Source organism: Caretta caretta, chromosome 19 (genome assembly GCF_965140235.1).
Source record: "Caretta caretta isolate rCarCar2 chromosome 19, rCarCar1.hap1, whole genome shotgun sequence".
Lineage (NCBI taxonomy): Eukaryota > Metazoa > Chordata > Testudines > Cheloniidae > Caretta > Caretta caretta.
The window spans coordinates 16,077,469-16,098,738 of record NC_134224.1 but is presented as its reverse complement, the minus strand read 5'-3'; the positions used below and the strand labels follow the sequence as shown (position 1 = coordinate 16,098,738).

The following is a 21,270-nucleotide window of genomic DNA, read 5'->3' as shown; positions in this document are numbered from 1 at the left end:
GATGGAAAATTTGGAGCATTAAAGCCTGGTGCATGGTTAGCAGTCAGCCTCATTGTCTGCCCTGTCGCAATCTCCCTGATGCTACAGGGGGCTGCTAAGAAGAGGGATTTAAAGGAGGAAAGCAAAGGTACTTGGCATGAGGTGGTTGCAGACTCCCCTCCATTATCAGGGTCCGGCACCCAATACCTGATCAGAGCCAGCTTCCAAGCAGCAACCACACAAAGGATCCGATGCTGTGAAACTGACAGTGGGTTTGGACCATGTGGGCTGCTGCTATCCCATACAGGCCTTGTGTTGTGTTATTTCCTACAGATGCCCTTTAGTACCTGGCAATGTACGTGAGTGGATCTTGCCCTCAGTCCCTGCAGCTGTAACATGGAGAGGAGCACTGCCTCACCTTATGTCGGTACTGGGAGACTCTAATTCAGCTTTGAGATCCTCAGATTGGAGGGAACTGGATACTTTCTTACGCACCAGCAGCTCTGTCTGGTCCAGGTCACATTCAGAAATCTCCCCCCACCCCCCAAGTAGTCGTTTGTTCTCAAGAGCCTCTGACTTTACAATTTGGGGTCTGGGTGAAGGCTGGCTCCCTGCACTCTCTCTGGTAGCCACCACGCAACATGGCCCTGCGACACTGTCCCCTTTCAGCATGCCCACTGGCTGGGTCATGACCTGCGTTCCAGGAGGGAGCCAGACAGCAGCATCACCTGCAGTCAGAACAGGAGAGGAAAGGAACACCCCCTCCTGTGGGCTGTGGCCCTTTGGTCGGGTTTCAGTGTTGTGTGTTGTGTGCGGGGGCTGGAGGGGGTGGTGGCCGGTGAGATACAGGAGGTAAGACCGGATGATCTGGTGCCTTTCGGGCATTAAACTGTGTGACTCTCTGGGTACATCTACACTGAGATTAGACACTTGCGGCTGGCCCAGGCCAGCTGACGGGGGCTAAGGGGCTGGTTAATTGCGGTGCCTGAGAGAGGGGAGGGCCCCAGAGCTTGAATTGCAGCCTGAGCCTGAAGAGCAACACCACAGTGAAACAGAGCCTTAGCCTGAGCCCCGTTAGCCTGAATCTGCTGGCAGGGGCCAGCCACGGGTATCTAATCGCAATGTAGGCGTTCCCTCAGACTCCTTACCTGGAGAATGGGAAGGGGAACAGCCGGCAGCCCAGTGAGTCTGGCTGGCTCTGATTAGGACTGTCACTGTTGTTGGTGCGGGAAGCCAGAATAACACAGACCCCGTCTCGCCTTTCCCTCGACATTGGGCATGTGACATAAAGGCTTGTCCTGCTGCGCCGTATTGCTCGGGGCGCTTGCCTTTGGGAAGATTAATGCCGTTGGGCAGAAAGGCCGTTGCCGATATTTCCATTCCTGCCCCGGGGAGCAGAGGCCAGCACCCGCTGCCCAGAAAGCACTCAGTGCACAGGGCTGGCTCTGGGATTTTTGCCGCCCCACGCTCAGGTGGGGCTGGGGCTCGCGGGTGGCACTGGAAGCGGCGGGAGTGAGGTCCCCTTCTCCCAGCGCCTGCAGGGGCTTTCCCACTCCCCCGCCCGGCCGCGCAGAGAAGCCCCGAGTTAAGGGGTGGCACAAGGCCGCGCAGCAGCTGGTGCGCAGATGAGGCAGCGCAGCCCTGGCTCCCCGGCAGGACTCGCCCTCTCCTCCCCAGGGAGCGGCTGGGCCCTGGCAGCTCAGCATCCCGGGGCTGGGGCTTCCCCGTCCTGCTACAGCCGGGGGCGCGGCGGCCTCGCCCCGTCTAAGTGGCGCAGCTCCGAGAGCGCAACTGCCCCGAAAAAAAAGGTGGCCGGAACGCCGCCCCTGGAAACGTGCCGGCCCCAGCACGTGCCCACTCTGCTGGTGCCTAGAGCCGGTCCTGGCAGCGAGTTAGCAGCCTGATGCTCTTCAACAGGGGGGCCGTGAAGGCAGTGAGCTGGGAGTGCATCTCCCTGTGATTAGCTTTGGCTAGAGGAGTTTTGAGCCCCACGTTGTTATTTGTCTGGTGGGGTGTCTAGATAGCCCCATTAGGAATCAGGGCCCATTGTGCTAGACACCACACACACGTAAGGAAACAATGCGCTGGGCCTCCCTCTGGATTTCATTTAACACCCAGGATGCTGGGGCACTGTGAGTTCGGGGCTTGCTGACCCAGCCTGTGCCCATGATGAGGCTGTCACGGTAAGACAGTGCTGTGGTCATTTTCAGGGGTGCTGCGGTTATCTGAATAGATTTAGGGGACGAGGAACCAGGGCGGTGTCAGACTCTTCCTGGTGGTGGGGCTGTGGTGGGCTAGAGAGAAAACTGGGGACGGGGACTGCACTATACATCTCGTGGGCACACATACAGGAACACTGAGGCTCGCTTATCCCCCCCACAGGGCCCGGGAGGAGCAGGAGGGCTCTGACCCCTCACTGCCTCTTTGTGGGAAGGGCCCTGGAGCCACCCTCGGCTTGAGGTCAGCCCCGCACCCCTCACATTGCCCACCGCCCCCCGTCATAGCTCTGCTCAGCGCCTGGCGAGCCCGCCACTAGCAGCCCGCGGACAGCCACAGCGGCAGGACCAGACCCTTTGCAGGGTCCGCTGGTGCCTGCCTGCCCTGCTCACAGCAGCAGCATCCCCTGCACTCCCAATTTGGCTGCGGACCCCTGTCCCTGTGCCACCCCCATGGCGTGCAGTGCCCTGCACCAGGCTGCACATTATCGCTCCACCGTGTGTCAGTCCCCTCCTTGCATGGTCCGGGACTTCTCCCCCACCCACACTTCCTCTGTTCGGGGCTCTTTGCCCCTCATCCATGCCCCCCTTCCTCTAACCATGCCCCCCTTACCCTGTTGGTGATCCCCCCCTCCCCAATACTGCTTCCCCCCACTGTGATCCCTTCCCCATGCAAGTTCCTCTTCCCTTGTTCTATGACCCCCTCCCCTAACCAAGCCCCACCTTTCCCTCTGTGATCTTCCTCCCCCAGGCATGCTCCCCCGTCAGTGATCCCCCCTCCCCTATTGATGCTCCCCTTCCCCTGTCTGTGATCCCCCTCCCCCATCTGTGATCCCCTTCCTTAGGCACCCCCGTCTCTCTCCCTGCATGCTTCCTCCCTTGTATGTTGTTATTTCCATGTCCCCACCCCTTTGCATGCTCCACATGCCACCCTTATTTCTGTGCTACTGCTGGCTTCAGAGCTGGGAACCCGGCCAGAGTCGCCGCTCTCCGGCCCCCCAGCTCTGAAGGCAGGGCCAGCTACAGCACAGAAGTAAGGGTGGAGATGCCGTACCATGCCCCCCTTACGAATGCGTAATGTTTGAACTTTGCGCTAGGAGGGGTGGCTACAAGGTCCCCCCCAGTGCCGCCCCTGCGGGGAACAGAAATTGACCCACTGTGGCTAGCACCCAGTGCCCATTTGGGTGGAACCCACTTCATGCTTGCCAAAGGGCTGGGGGTGCAGAGTTTATACTGCAGGAACAGTTCTAGGATCTTATATAGCATGTGAAGCCTATAGGAAATAGTCATTTCTTGCCCCTTGAATGTGGGCATGGTAGAGAGAGACCAGGCTGCGGGAGCTGGGGGAGTTAATTCTGGAGGACATTGGGGCAGCTCTGTCTGGGAGCTGCCGCTGGGTTGCCCGTGGGCATCCCCAGGACGGCTCTGAGGGTTTCACTCTCTCTTTGCACAGGCCGTGCTGCGTCGCTCTGTGGGCAAAGGCCAGTCACGCTGGGACCGAGCCCCGGTCTGAGCCCCAGATTCTCTTGGTGAAATCGCTCCCCAGGCTGGAGGACGTCTGGAGGGGGAGACCCCGCCCCAGGGAGCCTACCCCAGGCAAGCAGGGTCCCTGGGAACTCGGAGAGCCAGAGCCAGCCCCTTTTGGAAGGCTGCAGGTAAGGCTGCGCCTCTGCTCCTGTTCCCTCTAGGCTTGGCTGAGTGTCGTCCACGTACCATGCACCAGGACAGAGACAGGGCTGCTGGCAATGGCGGGTCGCTGGAGACGGTCAACTGGAGGCTGTGATTCCCCCCAAGGGAAACCTGCAGGGTGCAGAACCAGAGGGGAGATGAAGCCTGGTTCAGTGGGTGCCCTATTCCCATTGCCCTTTCCAACAGTGCAGAGAGGGTTGCCCTGAAACTGACTGCTTGCACACAAGGTGCCCAGGAGCCCTGGTCCACCCTGACCCATCCACTCCCCTCCTGGAGGCTCTGCACACCCCACGAGAACCTTCAGCCCAACCAAACCCAAAGAGAAAAGTCCCAGGCCAAGCTGGGCTGGCTCAGTTCCTTGTGGGCAGGAGGCCCCATCAGCGAAACCACCCCCCACTGGCACTCGCTGGGCCACTTGTCGGGCGTCTGAGCAGAGAGGCCGAGGAGTGGCTGGGCCACGAGGCTGACCTGCCCTCTTCCCCCACCAGGGATGAGGCACTTTGGCAGAGCACGTGGGGAAAGCTTGGACTGCTCCCATGCCGTCCCTGCCCCCAGAGCACCTGCACCACACCCTGAGTCCTAGGGCTGTCACCTCCAAGGCACAGAAAAACCGGCTGGTCTGTGGGCAGGGCCACATTCCGGGGGAGGCAGGGTTGGTCTGTGGGTGGGGCCAGGACCCAGGACTGGGGGGAACCAAAGGGAGGGCCTACTTGAGGCTTGGAGGGATTCGAGGCAGGATTAGGGCTAGGCTTCCCCAACAGCTGGTGGCTGCTGCAGGCGTGCAGAGCAGAACCTGGGCGCCAGCGGTCCCAGCCATGCGGCTGGCACAGTGTGTACAGTGGGGGGGCTGAGAGCCATTGAACCAAACTGAACCCTGCATAGGATGGAAACCACTTCAAGCGAGGGGGTGCGACAGCCCCCCCAGCACCCCGAGTTCCAGCCCCTATGGCCATGTGTGGCCGGTAGCTAAGATCAGCCAGCAAAAACACTAGCATATTTTACTTCTGACCAGAAAGCAGCAAGACACTAGAAAAACCAGCCAGGTGGCAGCTCTGCTACCACCTGTCCCATAAAGCGACTGAAGACAGGAAATGGGGTAGGGAGGAAACCCAGGTCAGTGTCCCACCAGGAAAGATCAGAAGCTCAGGTTACACACCGTTCAGTCCTGACCCCCTCCTGTACCGAGTCACAGAGGAGGTAAATGTGTTGTAACCCCAGCTACAGAGCCAGGCTCTTTAGTTCAAGCTATGGATCCCCTGGCTCCTGCCTCTGGAGCTCCCCAGCGCAATCCCTGATGCCAGCCCCAATGGCTGCTGTCACTGCACCCCAGTGCCCCTGCCAGGCAGGGCTCTGCACTCCAGCTCCCGTGTCCTGGAGTCATTCCCAGGGCCAGTGAGTGAGTGTCACAGACAAACGGCCTGGATGGGCCAAGGCCTGGTGCTGGGGGTACTGCCAGCTCAAGGACGCCCCGTACCGTCCCCTCCCAGGAGCCACTGCCTCCCCCACCCTGCTCCTCCCCCTGTCGCAGCAGCCCCAAGAGGACCTGGGTGTTTAAAAAACCCACTGCCAATGCAAAGTATTTCTACAGAATCCTAGACGTTGGTGGTGCAGATTAAAGTAAAAGTATGATCCCTGCCCCCAAGAGGCTTACGGTCCAGGTTAAATGTAGCACAGAATGGGGCCAGTAGATGCTGGGTATAGTACGGCCGCACTCGCAGACGTGACGTGCGTGGTAGTTACAAAATGGCGTGTGCACATCTGACTGGGAGGGCTGGTCCCAGCCAAGGGGAAAAAGCCAGCACGTTATATCTTTTCCCCAGCAACCAGCAAGGCAGCACCAAACCCAGCCAGGTGGCCAGCCTAGGCATGGGGGTGTGGGGAAGACAGGATTTCTCTGCCTCCATTAGGGTGACCAGATGTCCGGATTTTATAGGGACAGTCCCGATTTTGGGGTCTTTTTCTTATATAGGCTCCGATTACCCCCCACCCCCATCCCGATTTTTCACACTTGCTGTCTGGTCACCCTAGCCTCCATCCTGGTTTCAGTCCCTCTCCCCACCATGTGCTCTGCTCCCAAGGCTCTGAGCTCCCCAGTCAGGCCCCTGGGGTGGGATAGGGAAGCAGGAGATTCTAGCCTGACCTGGGTGTGCCTTCTAGGCGAAGCATGACTGAGGTGGAGCCTGTGCTGGACTTTGCATCCTCCGGGAGGACTGGTCGCAGGAACGCCCTCCCTGACATTCTGGGCTCGCCGGCCGGCGTCAGCCCCTCCGACCTGCCTCTGAAACTAGCTGAAATGTCTCTAAGCTCAGGTATGTACCAGACAGCAGGTCTGGCCCTGCCTGATGGGCCCTGCTCTGCCCTGTGTCCCCCAGAGAATCTGGTCCTGTGGCCACTGGGCCACTGGAGACAGAGGGCAAGTGTGCCCTGCAGAAGGGTCACACTGCCTAGAAGCATGGGCTAGTGGTTACAGCAGGGAACTGAGAGACTCTCGTCACTTCCTCTCTGCGCCTCTAATTCCCCATCTGGAACAATGGGGATTGTTATGTGTTATTACTCTGATAGGCATCTCTCTAGTGTGAGTATCGTTATTTATCAGTTGTGTTACCACAGCGCTTGGGAGCCCTAGTCACAGACCAGGCTGCATGGTGCTAGGCGCTGTACAGACAAAGAACGGACAGATGGTCCCTGCCCCAAAGAGCTGACACCGAGCAGTGCCATGGCCACGGCATGCGGCCCCTGCCAGAGCACACAGACAGCCTTTGCCTAGCGCTTTTCGCCCTGTTCCAGCACGAGGGGGGTCTTGCCTGATGGCTAGTTCCTGGGAGGTCACTGCCTTGAACAATACGTTTGGCACCCTTGGCAGTCTCTGAATAAGCCAAGGATATGGTCCCTTCAAGGTCTGAGGGTTGGGCCACTCGGGGGCTGGGAGAAGTGGGGCTGGCCCGGGACAAGGGTACTGGGGGAGTGGGCTGGACTGCTGGGGCTGCCTATGAGCTGGGGGGCAGGGGCAGTGCGGCCACCCAAGGACAGGGGATCTGGAGGGAATGGGGCTGTCTGTGGGCAAAAGTCCTGGGGGAGTGGCTCTGGCTGTGAGCAGTGGGGCTGGCTGGGGGCTGGGAAGCTGGAGGGAATGGGTCTCGCTGAGGCTGGGAGTGGGGCCGCCAGGGGGCTACAGGGAGCGGGGGTTGGCTGGTGGAAAGGAGAGTGGGGAGGACTGTGCTGTACCCTTTTGTGGACAGAGAACTGTGCTTTCCAGGGCTTTTCACTGCACTTGCCTCCATTGCTCTCTCCACAGACAGATCCCAGGAAATGCAGTCCCCCTCCACAGAGGTGCCCCCGCAGCAGCCCCAAAGCCCAGAACTGAAGGACACGTCTTAACACCGTTAAGACCATTTCTGACCAGCAGGGAAAGGAGAGACTGTCGAGCATCAACACAGCTTGACTGGTGGGGCCTGGAGTTTGCTGGGTTTTCCTTGGTGCTATGCAGCAAGAACATCTTGTGTTCCTTGGAGCGGGGGAGTAGAGGAACCTCCGAGGGGGAATAAGCAACCATGTGTCTGGCAAAGCTGGGGAAAACCCCTGTGGAGAAATGTTTCTTTGGTGGCATCTAAGGACACAGACTTAGGAACCAAGGGCGTTTGTTTGGGGGTATTTTCTCGTCTTCACACCCAAACAGCTGAGCGGTGCTGATACCCGCGATGACTCTGTGCTAGGAGCATGACGAGCAACGAAGGGTTGTTCTTAGCTGAGTACGTTCGTTCACTGTGATGTTCTGGGGCACAATTTCCTTGTCTTTTCTTTTGTAATAGATGATCCAGTATCCTTATTCAGGCCTTCTGAGAAGCCTGGGGCAGATGGCGCAGTGGGGGTCCGTAGGACATTCTCTCTGGCACCCAAAGGTGAAGCCCTTGTCTGGCAAACAGAAGCGAGTCCCTTCCCAGGCTGGGTCCTGCTTCTGCCGGGACCCAGTGTGACCCCTGCAACTTGTGAGATAAAGCTCCCTTGAGCCCTGGCTCCCTTTAAGAGCTTGCCAACCAAACGGGATGAAGTTTGGCAGTTTCACCAAAGTCTCAAAGCAGCCAGCAGGCCACACCGGGGCGTCAGTGACGCCAGTCCACGGAGCTTATTGTCACTGGTGAGCCGGGCTCAGCCCAGGCCCCCGGGCTTGCCTGGATCCCCGCCCCCCATGCAGCACCCCCTGTCCCGGGTTGTGGTTAGGGTCTAGGGCGCTGGACATATTGTGCACACTACCTCCCCCGAGGACTGGCCTTCAGGGGCAGCACCGGCTCTGCCCCCAAGCCAGGGCTGCCGCCTGCACTGATCAGCAGTATCCGCCCTCTGTACGAGGGCTCTGCAGGGAGAGAAGCAGGGTCAGTGGGTTTCACAGCAAACCCCAGAGGGGGCTGCCCCCCACCCAACAGCAGAGAACCCGAGGCCGAGGATTTTGCGGCCTAAACACAGGCTCTGTCTAACCGGCAGCACTCGGCCCTCTGCAGGGAGACCGGTGCGTTACACAGGGAGAGCTGTAGCCCCAAGTTCCCATCCCTTACCGGCCGGGATGGCAGGGAACCAGCCGCAGGTGGTACCAGGCGCTACTCAGGTTTTGGGGGGCATTTAATGTTTGCTTTTCACTACGGGTGTAGAGGGACACCCCCACCCCCAGCCCCTCCCACCGTGCCTGGATCCTCCCTGCCCCCGCGAGGAGGAAAATATAAAAGAAACCTAGTGGTTTGGCTCAGATATACTGTGGCACCTTATGCTGCCGTGGCCACACGGGGCAGGGTTCTGGATTGATAGAGGGGTCCCTCCTGCCCTCCTGCAATGGTCCCCCCAGAGGGGAGCTCTAGGACAGAGAACCCTGGTGTTCTGCTCGACATGGCCTCTCTCTTACTGTTCCTGTTGTTTGAATTGCAGCAGTGCCTAGGAGCCCCCGTCACGGACCCAGGCCCCACTGGGCTGGGCACTTTGCAGACACAACGGAGACACTCCGAGCCCTGAAGATCAGATGTGCAATGTGCCATGCCCCAGGCTGCATGAGAGCTCATGCTAGGTTTCCCCCCAGCACTCACTGTGGCCACCTGGCTCGCGGGAGACGAGCACTATGAATCCAACAGGACTCACTGCCACTGGCCTCGCGTCCAGCCTTGGGCACACAGGAGCCAGGAGAATAGCCATAGGCATGGGAGGACTCTGCAATGATTCCCTCTGGGGAGGGAATTAGTTTAGATTCAGGCCTCCCCCTCCCACTTGTGTCCCTGGGTTCCCTAACTCCTCGTTCAAGTGGGCACTCTGTGCTGCCAGCCCCTCCACGGTGCCTCCAGCCATGGTCTCTGGTTTGGGTGCTCAGGGAACTACAGAGGCCCGTGTGGATTTTGTTGTCCTTTCCCTGGGGGCTGGGCGCATCACTTTTGCTGGCCTTTCACCTTCTGCCAGTGCAAAGACGCAGGAGTCTAAGGCTGCCCCCAGTCTCTGAGAATGCAGAACTGCTGCCCAGGTTTCTTATTGACCCTCCTGGGCTCCCAGAGCCAGCAAACTGATGTGAAGAGCACTCCTTCCCCAGCTGCCACTCTAAGGTCAGGTCTCCAACGTGGTGTTTCTGGAGCTGCAGCTCCTGCCTTGGCACTGGGAAGTTCCTTCTGGGAGAGGACGGAGCCATGCAGGGGCTCTGGTCTCCCAGCTGCGGGATCAGGGTAGCTCTCAGTGCCCAGGCAGGACTGGGGTCATCATAATACAGCTGCAATGCAGAAACACATCGGTGTCGCAAGGAACAAGATGCTTCTAATAAACCTGGAAGGACTTTGTGCTGCACAGTAATACCAGCCCTTTGCCATTCCCCAGCACCTTCCATCTGAGGACCTCAAAGCCCTATACAAAAAGATCACATGTACCCAAAGATACAACCCAACCCTGGTTATTGACGGGAATGAATATATCGCTGGTCCAAGGTACTTGCTACACCCTGTGTTGGGCATTTAAAAAAAACCCTACAGCTCCATTGATACACATAACAACTCCTAAAGGCTTGACATAGACTTAAGAAATTCATTTCTCACAAACTACCTAGGGGACAAACTTCCTGCCATTAAAAAAGCTGGTATTCTCAGCTTTCCAGGGGTATAAAGCACTAATTTATAATCATCAAAGGTCATTTTGTCAGATCTTTTAAAATCACACCACGCCGATTACCATCTTGCTCCCCCCACGCTTGCATTCCAGTGTGTTTTGGTAGCTGCCATCTCAAGAACTACTTGAGACAGAAACTGATGCTGCCTGTCCTCTTGAGTGGAAGGTTGGGAATCTCAGATTTCAAAGGGGATAAAACATCAACCTCTATCTTGAAATACCAGCTGCTAAAATCACCCTGGAATGACCGTCACAAACGTGCTTTGTGGATGGGACCAATATAAATGGTTTCAGGACCAATCTGATTTTTCTAAGCACTGATCCTGTGCTGAATTTGCAAAACATCCGTCTGCCCATTTATTTCTGGAAGGCTCAGGCCTAGATTCTGGTCTCAGTGACTACCAGGATAAATCTGTAGTAAATCCATTTCAGTGAATGGAGTTATTCCAATTTTACACCAGTGGAAATGAGACCAGACTCTGACCCCCCACGGCTAAATAATGCTTGTACAAGGATACTGGATTTAGCATCATTCCTAACATGTAAACAAGAGGTATCCTGGATTTAATGTCTGTGTAATGTGTCTGTGTGGGTGTGTGTTGGATATGTATAGTGTGTACATGCTGCTTCCTGGAGCATCTGAGCACAGCTGGGAACAGAGCGAATGTGGAGACTGGTTTGTGGTGGACACTTGGGACCAGGGATTGGGGCTGGGAGGAAGGTCTGAGGACTGGGACTTCCCAAGGAAAATTTCAGATGGGCACATGCCCCCAGCGCCCAAACTGTCAGATAGCCTTGGTTTTGACTTGGTGGCTGTCAGGAATTGAGATGGGGCTGGGAGTGCAGTGAACACAGGGGTTCTTTTTTTAAGGGAGCAGTGTGCATCTCTGGGAGAGTCCTGAGCTGCTCCCACCTGGGGACTTGTTTGGGTAATAAATTGTGAGTATTTTCCTGTGCATCCCTATGCAGCGTATGGCTCTTTGGTTGCAGGGGTGTAGCCACGGGGGGAGGGCTGTCCAGGAGAGAGCGGGACTTTCCAAACTAAATCCCTCTCTCTGGTTTGCAAAGGGGCCTGTGAGGTGCATAGGGAGCTAAACTGCCTGCAGGGTGTGTACGTTTGTGTAGGGGGAGGTGTTGCAAGGTGGGAGGATTCTGGGGTGAAGATCTCCAGGGCTGCAACACATCTGTGCTCACTGTTGGAAAGAGCTAGCAGACGATCAGCAGGGGAGGGGATAAGGATGTGATATTAGCGAGAGAAGCAGATAGCTCATTTGGGGAGAGCCATTCAAAAAGGGATTGGACATTTATATGGCTATCAAGAATAGCCAGAGTTCACACAACTGGCCATGCAGAGCATGGGGTGAGGACATACACTCAACTCAACGGCATTTCTCCGCATTTTGGTGACAATCTGAAACTCCAAAAAGCCTTGTTTCCACTAGAACCAGGCCCACCAAGTGCCAATTTCATCAAGATACAGGGGTGAGACAGTGACCTCACAGAGGCTTGGGGGAGGGGCAGCCTTTTCTGGTTTTCACCTGAATCAATTGGGTACTGACCAGAGTACGGAGCAAAGGGCCTGGCCATCATATGGGTGAGGGCCCAGCTGGGTGTACAGCGTGGCCTACATAAGTAAAGACATCTGCAACCCTCTGGTAAAGTTGCGCGTGTAATATGAGATTCCGCTGGGTCTCCTGCTGGGCTCTGTTAAACTGAGGTGGGTGCTATAACGTAGTGCACCCGTAGCCGTGTCACCAAAAGCAGCAACGAGATCTGTCTGTCAGCTCAGAGTGTATCGCAGACAACAAGCATGCCTGGATTTAAAGGAAGTGATTAATGGGGTGCGGGGAGGCCAAGGGAGGTTGGGCTGATGTCAACTGCAATGGCGGCCACACAAGGCATGGCACAGGATACACGATGATGGATGAGTGTTCAGATGATGCTGACTTCAGTTCTGGGTTTGTTCTTATCGCTTCTCACGCGGGAAGCGAGTCCGATCTGGGGTCTTGCAAGTGTAGTCATTGCTGGGGGGAGGATGGAGCACTGACCTTATGACATGCTCTCTTCCCGCAGAGACTTCACATGCAGCTCCTCAAAAGTGGGCACAGACCTCTCCTTCTGGGTCTGTCCAGGGCAACAAGTTCCCAGGTTTTAATGTCTATCGTGCATGCTTTGAGTTGGATTTCAAGGTGTCTTTATATCTGAGGATGGGTCGACCCTTAGAGCGGGCTCCTGTGCTCAGCTGGCTGGAGAGCACTGCTTTTGGCATACAGGAAACCTCCAGGCGGACCACGTGTCCGACCCAGCGAAGTTGAGCCCTGATGAGCATGCTGTCGACGCTTAGGGTTACAGTACAGTCTAAAGACATTAAAGATGTGTACAACACCCACTCTTTGAGAGGTGCCAAATGCTGGTCAGACCATCGGATAGTGAGATGTATCATGTTACTACACTTTGCACCAAAGCGCCCCAGATGTCATTTCAAACCCCCAAAGATGATCAATGTGGTTTCCATGAAAGACCCCAGCAAACAAAGTTGGAACAGACACTGGAGACTGCATTAGCTGAGGTCCCAAAGAACCCCACAGATATTGAGGCAACCTGGTAGAAGCTCAGAGATGTCACATATAATACAGCATCCAAGGTTCTTGGCTTTGTAAGGTGGCAACACCAAGACTGGTTTGATGAGAATGACCGTAAGATAGACTGGCTACTGAAGACCATGCACACCAAACACAAGTTCTACATCTTGGACAAGAAATCAGCAATGAAGAAGGCCAGGTACCATCAGGCCAAACATACACTACAAACCAGATTAAGGCTAATGAAGAAACACTGGTGGGAGCAGAAGGCTGAAAAACTGCAGGGAGCAGCTGACAAGCACGACGGAATTGGCGGCTGTGATTGCAGAGCCATTGGCCATTATCTTTGAAAACTCATGGCGAACGGGGGAAGTCCCGGATGACTGGAAAAAGGCTAATGTAGTGCCAATCTTTAAAAAAGGGAAGAAGGAGGATCCAGGGAACTACAGGCCAGTCAGCCTCACCTCAGTCCCTGGAAAAATCATGGAGCAGGTCCTCAAAGAATCAATCCTGAAGCACTTGCATGAGAGGAAAGTGATCAGGAACAGCCAGCATGGATTCACCAAGGGAAGGTCATGCCTGACTAATCTAATTGCCTTTTATGATGAGATTACTGGTTCTGTGGATGAAGGGAAAGCAGTGGATGTATTGTTTCTTGACTTTAGCAAAGCTTTTGACACGGTCTCCCACAGTATTCTTGTCAGCAAGTTAAGGAAGTATTGGCTGGATGAATGCACTATAAGGTGGGTAGAAAGCTGGCTAGAGTGTCGGGCTCAACGGGTAGTGATCAATGGCTCCATGTCTAGTTGGCAGCCGGTGTCAAGTGGAGTGCCCCAGGGGTCGGTCCTGGGGCCGGTTTTGTTCAATATCTTCATAAATGATCTGGAGGATGGTGTGGATTGCACTCTCAGCAAATTTGCGGATGATACTAAACTGGGAGGAGTGGTAGATACGCTGGAGGGGAGGGATAGGATACAGAAGGACCTAGACAAATTGGAGGATTGGGCCAAAAGAAATCTGATGAGGTTCAATAAGGATAAGTGCAGGGTCCTGCACTTAGGACGGAAGAATCCAATGCACCGCTACAGACTAGGGACCGAATGGCTAGGCAGCAGTTCTGCGGAAAAGGACCTAGGGGTGACAGTGGACGAGAAGCTGGATATGAGTCAGCAGTGTGCCCTTGTTGCCAAGAAGGCCAATGGCATTTGGGGATGTATAAGTAGGGGCATAGCGAGCAGGTTGAGGGACGTGATCGTTCCCCTCTATTCGACATTGGTGAGGCCTCATCTGCAGTACTGTGTCCAGTTTTGGGCCCCACACTACAAGAAGGATGTGGATAAATTGGAGAGAGTCCAGCGAAGGGCAACAAAAATGATTAGGGGTCTAGAACACATGAGTTATGAGGAGAGGCTGAGGGAGCTGGGATTGTTTAGCCTGCAGAAGAGAAGAATGAGGGGGGATTTGATAGCTGCTTTCAACTACCTGAAAGGGGGTTCCAAAGAGGATGGCTCTAGACTGTTCTCAATGGTAGCAGATGACAGAACGAGGAGTAATGGTCTCAAGTTGCAGTGGGGGAGGTTTAGATTGGATATTAGGAAAAACTTTTTCACTAAGAGGGTGGTGAAACACTGGAATACGTTACCTAGGGAGGTGGTAGAATCTCCTTCCTTAGAGGTTTTTAAGGTCAGGCTTGACAAAGCCCTGGCTGGGATGATTTAACTGGGAATTGGTCCTGCTTCGAGCAGGGGGTTGGACTAGATGACCTTCAGGGGTCCCTTCCAACCCTGATATTCTATGATTCTATGAAGGCCTTTAAGAAGGTCTCCATGCTGTGTATGGCCCAAAATCCAGTGGTACAGCCCCTGTCCTCACAGCAGACAGTAACGGGCTGCTCACAGGGGATGGTGATATTCTCTCTCACTGGGCAGAACACTTTGATAGTCTTCTGAACTGTCAATGCCTATGTCCAATGAAGCTATTGACTCACTTCCTGCAGCATCCTGTCCTGGAGGAGCTGTCCCTCACTCCTTCTTTAGACGAGATTACTAGAGGCCATCAAGATGCTGTCCATGGGCAAGTCTCCAGGCCCTGAGAGCATTCCATCTGAACTGTACAAGTGTGGAGGTGCCCACCTGGTCAGGAAACTCACCAGCCTTTTCAAGACTATCCGGGAACAGGGCACTGTGCCCCAGGACTATAGGTATGCTTTCATAGCTCATCTATACAAAAGGCATAGGATATGCTACGCATCGTGAACTCCAGGTGGTGTGCAGAATTTGGTTAGAGTACAAATGGCTGTAGATGGCTCTCATGCGGACTCCCTTGGCCACGTGTAGTTAGCAGTGGGGCTGTGCAGGGCTCTGGTAGGGGCTGTGCTTTGCATTGTTTTAACGTCCAGAGGATTCAGACGTTTGTTCTCATGGCAGTCTACCGAGGGCGGAGTGAATTTTGTCTTGAATTGTGAATTGTGATGAGGTTTACAAAGGGTGGATGTCCCAGATCTGGTTCTGGGGTGAAGGCACAGCACTGGGGCTCAGGAGATTGGGGTTCAGGTCCCAGCTCAGTGTGTGACCTTGGGCCAGACACTTCGGATCAGATTTGACACTGGCAGGGGAGTTTAAAATGACAAGTAGCAGATGCGCATTTGGTTGGTTTTCTAGCTTGTCTTCCACACCCTGCTGCTGCCCAAATGACATCCTGTCCCTGCTGTTCCCTGAGACCTTCCACCCAGCCACCCCTCCCCATGGATCACAATGGGCGCAGTTCTCCAGCTAAGCCCAGTGAATTTGTGAGAGCCGCCTGCTGCTGGAGCAGGCTCCCTGTGCTTGTGGGGAGACAGACTGTGGGCAGGGAGGTGGAGGCCCCCCGCATTTGGGGGAATAGGAGCAGGTTTCTGCCATGAGGAGGCATGAGCAGGTGAGTAGAGTCGTGCATGGGGCGGGTGCAGAGGAGGTCCATTCCCATCTCCCCCTCCGCTTGTGGCTGATTTGGTGGAAGCAGGTGAGCTAATGAAAAGACTTAAAGTGGAGGAGCCATATGGCGAGGAGCCAGGATGGTTATCACAGGTGCAGCATTCCAAATGTACTGGAGTGGGGGAGGCCAGAGAGCTGGGGCTCAGCAGGCCTACCCCCCGTTACCTGGCACAACGGCACAGGAGGGAAACCAGCACTGTTGGTGCAATTCTTACCAGGCCTCAGCCCCACAGCATGTGTCACCGCCTGGGAGCGGGCTTCCCAGCCCCATTCCTGCCCCTTCTGCTCCCTTGAGTCTCATTTCGGTGCCTAAAGGGGAGCTGAGCATGTCTGAAAAGCTGCACGTCTGTAACCCCCTGGGGAGCATGCCAAGCCCACCCACAGCGGGGTGCGTGCACTCTGAGAGTGACTGCATACCGCAGCACAGCGCTGGGGGGACAGGCCCCCGCCCGACTGCTCGGTGTCACACAGAGCGACGGGGAAAAGGGAGTGAGCCCACGGCTGCTGAGCCAGCTCGTTTAGCTGGGAAAAAATAAGAGGAAATGCTACGAAATAAATCATCCGGGGTAAATTGGCATCATCTCCTGGAAGCTATTGCTGGGAAATGCCTCTCAGAGCCTCCAGCCTGTCTCCCAGTGCCATTGCAGGCCTGCAATGCCCCCCTCAGGATCCATCCCTGAGGGGGGCATTTCCAAAGGCTCTTTCCAGGCCAATTTTAAATGTCCTAAGTGATGGGGCTTCTGCAGCTTCCCTTGGGTACACAGTTCCACATCCTCAGAGATCTCACCCTTTGGGAAGGCTTGTCTCATATTCACCCTAAGCTCCCCTCCCTTTCAATCCATCCTGGGCATCTAGTTACCTTCTAAATAATTCCTCTCCCTCCCTGCTGCTTACACTTTGCAGAGTTGTAAGCCCCAGGCCTCCCTAGCAGTTGCTTAGGTGAGCAATGGATCTTTAGCTTGTCTAAGATTTCCTCTTAAATCCATCTCTCCAACTCCTGCATCGTTTGTTTGGTTTTTTTTGCTCTTCACTGAATTGCCTCCAGCTTGTTAACGTCTTTCTGGAGTGAGATTCCCAGAACCAAATGCCAGCACAGAACCACTCGAAAGATGACAAAGTCCCAAGAACCTCCCAGGGACATGGAGCGGGCCTCAAAACTGCTGAGCGTAAGAGCCTTCAAGGCCTAGATCCACAAAGGGACGCCGTATAGTCATCTGGTTTGGGCACCCAGCTGGGAGGTCAGAGCCCCTGGGTCCACTCCCCTGCACCAGCTTCAACAGGAGAAACTATCAGAGCCCCACATCAGACTATCCCAGAGCCCTGTTCAAATCCTTTATTTCCCCTCAGGTGGAAAGGGGACAGAACCTGGGTCTCCCACATCCCAGGTGAGGGCCCTCACCACTGGGCTACCAGTGACCACCTGGGCACAGCCTCCCGCAGCAGGGCTCAGATTCCAAAGGGCCCCTGTGATAGGGGACACAGCCCTTGTGAGCGCCTCCTATCAGGTGGGTACGAACCTGCGCTCTCTCTCTGCTCCTTTTTAACTGAGCCTGCTGGGCTCTGATTGGCTGCTTCCCTGCAGCCTTTCTAGGCAGGCCTGGAGGACCCACCTTTACTGCTCCTTTTCTGGGGTGGTCTGTGGTAGGACCGTGAGGACTCCAGCAGGGGGCCTCAAAGGGCCCAGTACACCCCATCACAGACCAATCTGGTAGGTGGCCTCCGAGCACCCCTCCTGGGTCAGGCCCTGCACGTGACTTATAGGGTTGCCAACTTTCTATTTGCACAAAACCAAACACCCTTTCCCCGCACCCCACCCCACCTCTTCTCCGAGGCCCCGCCCCTGCTCACTCCATCCCTCCTCCCTCCATCGGTTGCTCTCCCCACCCTCACTTACTTGCTCATTTTCACCAGGCTGGGGCAGGGGGTTGGGGGGTGGGGGGTGGGGGAGAGCATGGGGTGAGGGCTCTGACTTGGGGTGCAGGCTCTGGTGTGGGGCCAGGGATGAGGGATTTGGGGTGCAAGAGGGGGCTCTAGGGGGGGCCAAAGGGTTCATAGTGTGGGAGGGGGCTCTGGGTTGGGGCAGGGAGTTGCGGTGTGCGGGGCAGGGTTGGGCTGTGGCTGGGTTGTAGACTCTGGGGTGGGGATGGGGATGAGGGGTTTGGGGTTGTAGGAGGGTGCTCCGGGCTGGGACTCAGGGGTTCGGAGAGCAGGAGGGGCATCAGGGCTGGGGCAGGGGGTGGGCCGGTGGGGGTCAGGAGTGTAGGCTCTGGGCAGTGCTTACCTCAGGCATCTCCTGGAAGCAGCGACATGTCCTCCATCTGGCTCCTATGCGGAGGCATGGTGGTGGCTCTGCGTGCTGCCCTGTCTGCAGGCATCACCCCCATAGCTCCTGTTGGCCATGGTTCCCAGCCAATGGGAACTGCAGAGCTGGCGCTTAGGGTGGGGACAGTGTGCAGAGCCCCCTGGCTGCCCCTGTGCATAGGAGCCGGAGGTAGAACATGCCACTGTTTCTGGGAGCTGCACAATGCCATGGCAGGCGGGGAGCCTGCCTTAGTCCCGCTGCGCCACCAACTGGACTTTTAACGGGGCCGCCAGGGTCCCTTTTCGACCGGGCATTCTGGTAAAAAACCGGACACCTGGCAACCCTACTTAGGTGGGTGAGCCCTGATCTTCCCTCCAGTTCATGGATTGCTCTGGGGCTCAGGTGGGCATCCAGATGCCTGGAGGGAGGGAGCCATGCACATGGCCAGAGGCAAAAACATAGATGCCGTGGGAACTTTTACCCTGAAAACTTAGGGGGGCAAGTGAGTTTAGGAGCCTGCAGGGTTCAGTGGCAATGTTGTGGATCACAGTGGGCCCCAAACTGGGACTGAGGCACCTATGTACCTTTAAGGACTGGGGCCTAAGTGCTTCAAATCCTAATGAGATGAATGGGAATAGAGAGTTTTCAGCATTGGGCCCTTATTTCCTGTTCTGGGTGCTCTGGGTGGGGTGGGGCAATGCAAGGTGCTGCCAGGAGTCATTAGGGCTGGGAAGATGAGAGCCCAGCAAACCTCCCCCTGGAACAGCATGAATGAACCCAGGTACCGTCCATCATTCCTCATTGCTTGGAGCCGGCAGTGCTGAGACACCCAAGGGACGTGGTCCCAGCCCAGTTTTACAGAGTCTGGCCACTTCTCCAGAACCAAACCCAGCGTTGTATCTTCGGTCACTGATTCAGAGAGCACCCTGGCCAGGCGCTGTGCAGATCCCTCGGATTGTTCTTTGTTGATGGCATGCACGGTGCTTGTAGGACAGGCCCAACAACGTGTGCCCTGCAGACAGGAGAAGACAGACAGACCTAGCACTCCGAGAAATGAATCCCGGCACCTGAGCTAGCCTGTTGAGTAATGACAAGGCAGCCCCCTGGGGAAGGCTGCTGATGCGCCCATCAGCGTTCCAGAAGTGTCTTTAGGAAGCAAACGGCACAGCCCCAGCCCTTTTTATGGCCAGTGGTGGGGATGGGGCTATCATTTAAATTTTATAATGAATTTAGGTCCAATGAAAACTATGCCATGAAAGCATGACAGCCTTGGAGGGCAGCTGTCTCGCCCTAGGGAAGGGGTACTGCATGGGCAGTGGCAGGGCCAGCTTCGCCCACAGCCCCTGCCAACACATGTTGACCTTGCTCTACGGGAGACCCCTTTCAAGGTGAGAGAGCTGTTCGGTCTCCATGGCCCATCTGGCCCTCGGCACCTCAGCTGAAGGGGCCAGTTAGTGCCAGCCGTGGTGAGACTATTTTGTGACATGGTCACCGGCCTGTTAGGAACTGGGCTGAGCACCTGCCCACCACTCATCCCACGGTTGACCTGGAGGGAAACACTAGTAGGTGAAACACTGAGGTGTCCCTCTTCCTGCCCATGAACACACGGGTCGCTGGGGGACTTGAAGTCCTGCCTTGCGATCTGCCGCTGTCCCATAGGGACGGTCAGAGGGTCTTGGACAAAGGAGCCGGGGAAGCTGGAGCCCATCACATTTCCTCCAGAATAGCAATTTAAAACAAACTGCACCTGGATCTTTAAATGTGGGTGATTTATTGTGATTTTAAAGGACCTACCCACAGGTTTAATTTTTTTAAGGATGTCTCCTGCTCTTATAAAACAAACTAGGGCTGCAGTGATATCTTTTGCCCAACAGGTGGTGCTCTGGCGTTAAACCTAGGAAGCCGTCCCCTTGTTCTGAAGGAGTCTGATCAGATGGTTATTGTTCAGATCCATATTTCATGCTCCAGGATTTGTCAAAGCCCGGTGTTCCTCTATGTGCTGATTTGCCCTGGGCTAATGCTGAGGTCTGACAGGGCTTCTGGGTCCAGTGCAAATCTGCTCATTTGCTCTACACTGCAGTTGCCCCATTGGTGAGGGATCTGATTGCAGAATGGGGCCTTAGCTTGGCTCTATGCTTGTAATGCCCGTGGGCAGTGGGCTCAGGTTGCATGAGCAGGCATTGTTTCCTGCCCTTCACTCACATGCCACAGGTGAAGATGCAGCCACGCAGCCCCCTGCTGTGAGCCTGTTAGTCCTTGCAAGTGAAGTAGCGTTTGGCTGGGGCAGTAGCTGAAAGAGCTGCAAGGAACAGCTGGGCTGTAATGCTCGTCCCGCGTCAGTCCTGGGCCAACGCTGCTGTTGGAGGGTGCAGAGGGGAGCTAAACCCCAGTCCTAGCTATCTATGGTAATTAACGATTCGTGTAAAGCCACTGCTGGAGGAGTCACCCAGGAGGGCTGAACGTGGGGCCTCTGGGTCAAACATGCTTCTGCTAAAACATCAGGCAGCAGACCCACAAACCTCTATGCATGATCTAGCCACTAGACGGGGTATTAAGTTCTGCTTATCTCACTACCTAAGGGTTTTCTATAGTGCCCATCACTGCAGTATGCTTATTATTTATTATTTGTAGTGTGGTAGCCCCTAAGAGTCCCAGCCATGGGCCAGAACCCCATTGTTCTGTGTTTGTACAGTCCCTTTTTGACTGGGCGTTCTGGTTGAAAACCGGACACCTGGCAATCCTAGCCCCTCTGCCAAGCCATGTGAAGTGACACAAGCTGGCTACGCCGTGCGCTTGACTACAGGCAAGGGCGGGAGGGTCACTGTTCTATCCTTAAATGCCAAACTCTGCTTCTAGCCTGACGGCTCCATGGGCTTCATAAGCTGGGCTGGTCTCAGGGGGGCAAGGAGCACTAGATGGGGCTGTGGGCAGCTGGGGCCTCATGGCAATTACACTGGCAGTGGTTTCCAGCACCTCCTGGTGGAGTAAATCAGGAGTCCCTGGAGTCCTCCAGGTGTCCATAGGGGAGAATCAGGCCCCGTGTGTCTGACACTTTTATCCAAACCTTCTGGCTGAGCATGCGGTGGCAATGAGTAGGGTACTGCTCTGCTCCTGGTGTGGGGGTCACACTGGCACCAGGGCAGCTCCAAGGGGCGGCATCACTGGGACCTGCAGCTGAAGTCTCTCAGGCCTGGCTCTGGGCAGCACAACCTGGATCCCAGAGACCTGCAGGCTGGGTGCAGACAAAAGGGACATGCTTGGCCTCCTGGAATCTCTCCCAGCTCTGCACCGGGATCGGGCTGGCTGCATGCCTCCTGCCCTTATCTCTTGGCACTGGGTGCAATTCTCCCAGCTGCTTGCAACACAGTGAGAGGTTAATGTGCCCTGGGGTCAGAGCGCAAATGAGA

At 55.7% G+C, this 21,270-nt stretch overlaps 1 protein-coding gene across 3 annotated transcripts in view; it reads left to right on the top strand.

Annotated features, from left to right (window-relative positions):
* Positions 1–21,270, top strand: part of FABP3 (fatty acid binding protein 3) — a 115,419-nt gene that overhangs the window by 56,184 nt on the left and 37,965 nt on the right. For 2 of the 3 annotated variants that reach the window (XM_048826173.2, XM_048826172.2), the window contains 2 exons: positions 3,649–3,850; positions 6,042–6,193. The exons of the other annotated variant lie outside the window; for it this stretch is intronic. In XM_048826173.2, coding sequence (XP_048682130.1) covers positions 6,049–6,193 — 145 coding nt within the window. In that variant the 5' untranslated portion in view covers positions 3,649–3,850; positions 6,042–6,048. The remainder of the gene's footprint in view (positions 1–3,648; positions 3,851–6,041; positions 6,194–21,270) is intronic. 3 annotated transcript variants of the gene reach the window in all.